Source organism: Manacus candei, unplaced genomic scaffold (genome assembly GCF_025592945.1).
Source record: "Manacus candei isolate 608988 ecotype Guabito, Panama unplaced genomic scaffold, ASM2559294v1 h1tg000310l, whole genome shotgun sequence".
Classification (NCBI taxonomy): Eukaryota; Metazoa; Chordata; class Aves; order Passeriformes; family Pipridae; genus Manacus; species Manacus candei.
In genome coordinates, this window is record NW_026138358.1 from 127,501 (window position 1) to 132,500 (window position 5,000).

A 5,000-nucleotide genomic window follows, 5' to 3' on the forward strand; every position below is an offset into this window, starting at 1 on the left:
GGCGAGCGGACTTGGAGCCGGAGCACCGCCGCCCGGCTCGGCCCGGTAGCGGGTAGACCTGTTCCCGTCGGCGAGCGGACTTGGAACCGGGGCGCCGCCGTCCGGCCCGGTGGCGGGTAGACCTGTTCCCGCCGGCGAGCGGACTTGGAGCCGGGGCGCCGCCGTCCGGCCCGGTGGTGGGTAGACCTGTTCCCGTCGGCGAGCGGACTTGGAACCGGGGCGCCGCCGTCCGGCCCGGCCCGGTGGCGGGTAGACCTGTTCCCGCCGTCGAGCGGACTTGGAGCCGCGGCGCCGCCGCCCGGCCCGGCCCGGTGGCGGGTAGACCTGTTCGCGTCGGCGAGCGGACTTGGAGCCGGAGCGCCGCCGCCCGGCTCGGCCCGGAAGCGGGTAGACCTGTTCGCGTCGGCGAGCGGACTTGGAGCCGGAGCGCCGCCGCCCGGCTCGGCCCGGAAGCGGGTAGACCCGTTCGCGTCGGCGAGCGGACTTGGAGCCGGGGCGCCGCCGCCCGGCTCGGCCCGGAAGCGGGTAGACCTGTTCCCGTCGGCGAGCGGACTTGGAACCGTGGCGCCGCCGCCCGGCCCGGCCCGGTGGCGGGTAGACCTGTTCCCGCCGTCGAGCGGACTTGGAGCCGCGGCGCCGCCGCCCGGCCCGGCCCGGTGGCGGGTAGACCTGTTCCCGCCGTCGAGCGGACTTGGAGCCGGGGCGCCGCCGGCCTGGTCCGGTGGCAGGTAGACCTGTTCCCGTCGGCGAGCGGACTTTAAGCCGGGGCGCCGCCGCCCGGCTCGGCCCGGTGGCGGGTAGACCTGTTCCCGCCGTCGAGCGGACTTGGAGCCGCGGCGCCGCCGCCCGGCCCGGCCCGGTGGCGGGTAGACCTGTTCCCGCCGTCGAGCGGACTTGGAGCCGGGGCGCCGCCGGCCTGGTCCGGTGGCGGGTAGACCTGTTCCCGCCGGCGAGCGGACTTGGAGCCGGAGCGCCGCCACCCGGCCCGGTGGTGGGTAGACCTGTTCCCGTCGGCGAGCGCACTTGGAGCCGGAGCGCCGCCGCCCGGCTCGGCCCGGAAGCGGGTAGACCTGTTCGCGTCGGCGAGCGGACTTGGAGCCGGGGCGCCGCCGCCCGGCTCGGCCCGGAAGCGGGTAGACCTGTTCCCGTCGGCGAGCGGACTTGGAGCCGGAGCGCCGCCGCCCGGCTCGGCCCGGAAGCGGGTAGACCTGTTCGCGTCGGCGAGCGGACTTGGAGCCGGGGCGCCGCCGTCCGGCCCGGTGGTGGGTAGACCTGTTCCCGTCGGCGAGCGGACTTGGAACCGGGGCGCCGCCGCCCGGCTCGGCCCGGCGGCGGGTAGACCTGTTCCCGCCGGCGAGCGGACTTGGAGCCGGAGCGCCGCCGCCCGGCCCGGCCCGGCGGCGGGTAGACCTGTTTGCGGCCGGTGCTCGGAGCGTGGCACCGAATTCGCGGATCGAGCGGACGGCGTGCAGCCGCTAAATCCGTCGATTGGCGCGCCGGCGTGCCCTTCCGACCCCGCCCTGACCTCCCGGATTTCCCACAGTTCTTTGCGAGTCCTTCCAGCGGGCATGCTCCGTCGAGTACTCTCTCGGGGGTCTTGTTGCGGAGACTCCATCTCCCGTGGCCCTTTGCGGCAGACTTGCTCTCCGGCGTAAAGGCTTTCCCCTGCCCCGAGGGTGAAAGAAGAGACGTTCTCTGCGGGGCGGGGAAGCGGGGGGAGTAACTGGGACTCTCTTTAGGCGGCGCGGCTGCGGCCGACCGGGCTCGGCCGCCTCGGCGCCGCCGGGAAGAGCCGGTGTCCGAGCCTAGCGGCTAGAGCCGGTCTCGGGGCTTAGCGCTGCGGTTTCTGGCCGGCGCTCCGAGCGTAGCAGCCTTTCCCCTGCCCCGAGGGTGAAAGAAGAGACGCTCTCTGCGGGGCGGGGAAGCGGGGGGAGTAACTGGGATTCTCTTTAGGCGGCGCGGCTGCGGCCGACCGGGCTCGGCCGCCTCGGCGCCGCCGGGAAGAGCCGGTGTCCGAGCCTAGCGGCTAGAGCCGGTCTCGGGGCTTAGCGCTGCGGTTTCTGCCCGGCGCTCCGAGCGTAGCAGCCTTTCCCCTGCCCCGAGGGTGAAAGAAGAGACGTTCTCTGCGGGGCGGGGAAACGGGGGGAGTAACTGGGCCTCTGCCTGGGTGGCAGGGCTGCCGCCGCCTCGGCTCGGCCGCAGAGGTGCGCAGCGGGTAGAGTCGCCGTCCGTGCCCAGCGGGTAGAGCCCTCGTCCGAAGCCGGCGGGTAGAGCCGGTGTCCCGGGGCAGCGGGTAGACCTGTTTTCCGGGCTCGTCGGCTCGACGCGCTCTCCGAGTCGGGCGGCTCGAGCGGGTTCCAAGCGCTTAGCCGAGGCCCTCGGCGGACGCCGAGGCGCCACCGTTTCTGCCCGGGGCTCCGAGTGGGAAAGAAAGGGCGTTGTCTGCGGCGTGGGTAAAAAGGGGGAGTAGCTGGGACTCTCTTAAGGTGGCAGGGCGGCGGCCGACTGGGCTCGGCGGCGGGGGTGCCGGCGGGTAGAGTTGCGTTCCGAGCCCGACGGGTAGACGTGGTGTCCGACTCCGGCGGGTAGACCTTTTGTCCGAGCCCGGCGGGTAGACCTGTTGTCCGTGCCCGGCGGGTAGACCTGGTGTCCGAGTCGGGCTGGTAGACCTGGTGTCCGAGCTGGGCGGGTAGACCTTTTGTCCGAGCCCGGCGGGTAGACCTGGTGTCCGAGCCCGGCGGGTAGACCTGGTGTCCGAGCCCGGCGGGTAGACCTTTTGTCCGAGCCCGGCGGGTAGACCTGTTGTCCGAGCTGGGCGGGTAGACCTTTTGTCCGAGCTCGGCGGGTAGACCTGTTGTCCGAGCCGGGCGGGTAGACCTGGTGTCCGAGTCGGGCGGGTAGACCTTTTGTCCGAGCCCGGCGGGTAGACCTGTTGTCCGTGCCCGGCGGGTAGAGCTGGTGTCCGAGTCGGGCGGGTAGACCTGGTGTCCGAGCCCGGCGGGTAGACCTGGTGTCCATGCTGGGCGGGTAGACCTGGTGTCCGAGCCCGGCGGGTAGACCTGGTGTCCGAACCGGGCGGGTAGACCTTTTGTCCGAGCCCGGCGGGTAGACCTGGTGTCCGAACCGGGCGGGTAGACCTTTTGTCCGAGCCCGGCGGGTAGACCTGGTGTCCGAGCCCGGCGGGAAGACCTGTTGTCCGAGCTCGGCGGGTAGACCTGGTGTCCGAGCCGGGCGGGTAGACCTGGTGTCCGAGCCCGGCGGGTAGACCTTTTGTCCGAGCCCGGCGGGTAGACCTGTTGTCCGAGCTGGGCGGGTAGACCTTTTGTCCGAGCTCGGCGGGTAGACCTGTTGTCCGAGCCGGGCGGGTAGACCTGGTGTCCGAGCCCGGCGGGTAGACCTGTTGTCCATGCTGGGCGGGTAGACCTGGTGTCCGAGTCGGGCGGGTAGACCTTTTGTCCGAGCCCGGCGGGTAGACCTTTTGTCCGAGCCCGGCGGGTAGACCTGTTGTCCGTGCCCGGCGGGTAGAGCTGGTGTCCGAGTCGGGCGGGTAGACCTGGTGTCCGAGCCCGGCGGGTAGACCTGGTGTCCATGCTGGGCGGGTAGACCTGGTGTCCGAGCCCGGCGGGTAGACCTGGTGTCCGAACCGGGCGGGTAGACCTTTTGTCCGAGCCCGGCGGGTAGACCTGGTGTCCGAACCGGGCGGGTAGACCTTTTGTCCGAGCCCGGCGGGTAGACCTGGTGTCCGAGCCCGGTGGGAAGACCTGTTGTCCGAGCTCGGCGGGTAGACCTGGTGTCCGAGCCGGGCGGGTAGACCTGGTGCCCGAGCCCGGCGGGTAGACCTGTTGTCCATGCTGGGCGGGTAGACCTGGTGTCCGAGTCGGGCGGGTAGACCCTGTGCGCGAGCCGGGTGGGTAGACCTGTTGCCTAAACCCGGCGGGTAGACGTGTTGTCCGTGCCGTGCGGGTAGACCTGGTGTCCGACTCGGGCGGGTAGGCCTGGTGTCCGAACCCGGCGGGTAGACCGGTGTTCCGTGCCGTGCGGGTAGACCTGTTGTCCGAACCCGGTGGGTAGACCTGCTGTCCGAGCCCGGCGGGTAGACCGGTGTTCCGTGCCGTGCGGGTAGACCTGGTGTCCGAGTCGGGCGGGTAGACCTGGTGTCCGAGCCCGGCGGGTAGACCTTTTGTCGGGACCCGGCGGGTAGACCTTTTGTCCGAGCCCGGCGGGTAGACCTGGTGTCCGAGCCCGGCGGGTAGACCTGTTGTCCGTGCTCGGCGGGTAGACCTGTTGTCCCGGTTTTTGGGGTCGACCCGTTTCCCCACTCGAGCGGGGCCGAGCGGCCTCGTGCCCCGCCGGATGCTGGCGAGCATCAGGTCTACCCGGTTCCGGGGCTGGCGAGCATCAGGTCTACCCGGTTCCGGGACCGGCCGATCCGGCCGCCGCGGCCGCAGACGCCGGCCTGCGCCCCGCCGGCGTCCCGGCTCCGGGCCACCAGGTCTACCCGGCTCCGGCGGGACTTAGGCGCCTGGCGGCATTTTCGGGGTAGACGTGTTGTCGCGGCCGGCCCCGGAAGTCGGCCAAGGGGTCGCTGTCGGGCGCCGCCTCCAGTTAGGTCGAGGTGAGAGGCGGCCTGCTCTCGCGCGCCTCCCCGCTGAGGAGCCTCGAGCCGCTTTGGCGACCCGGCCGGGCCAGGACGCGTCTGTCCGTACTATGGGCAGGGGTTGTCTAGCAGCGCGGGTTCCGAGGGCCCCTTTTCTTCCGCGTCTGCTGCCGAGCGCGGCCTTCGGCGCGTGCCACGGGCCGGCCAACCCCACGAGCGGCAGGAAGGCCGGCGAGAAAGCCGCGGGGCACTCGGCCGGCTTCCTGGGGCGGGTCCGATGACGGGAAAGGAAGACGAGAGCCGAGCGCGAAAGCGCAGCCAAGGGAGTTGCGGGACTGGGACGGCCGAGGGGGGCCCGCGGGGGCCCAGCAGCGTCCAGCCCGAGCCGGTGGCGGCTGCCGGC

At 72.3% G+C, this 5,000-nt stretch overlaps 1 protein-coding gene across 1 annotated transcript in view; it reads right to left on the reverse strand.

The window, feature by feature from the left end:
- Nucleotides 1-5,000, reverse strand: part of LOC127465049 (collagen alpha-1(I) chain-like) — a 13,666-nt gene that overhangs the window by 3,367 nt on the left and 5,299 nt on the right. The window contains exons 5-6 of the mRNA XM_051775546.1: nucleotides 4,707-5,000; nucleotides 4,409-4,502 (exon numbers count right to left, since the gene is read on the reverse strand). The exon at nucleotides 4,707-5,000 is cut by the window's right edge and continues 1,472 nt beyond it. Coding sequence (XP_051631506.1) covers nucleotides 4,409-4,502; nucleotides 4,707-5,000 — 388 coding nt within the window. The remainder of the gene's footprint in view (nucleotides 1-4,408; nucleotides 4,503-4,706) is intronic.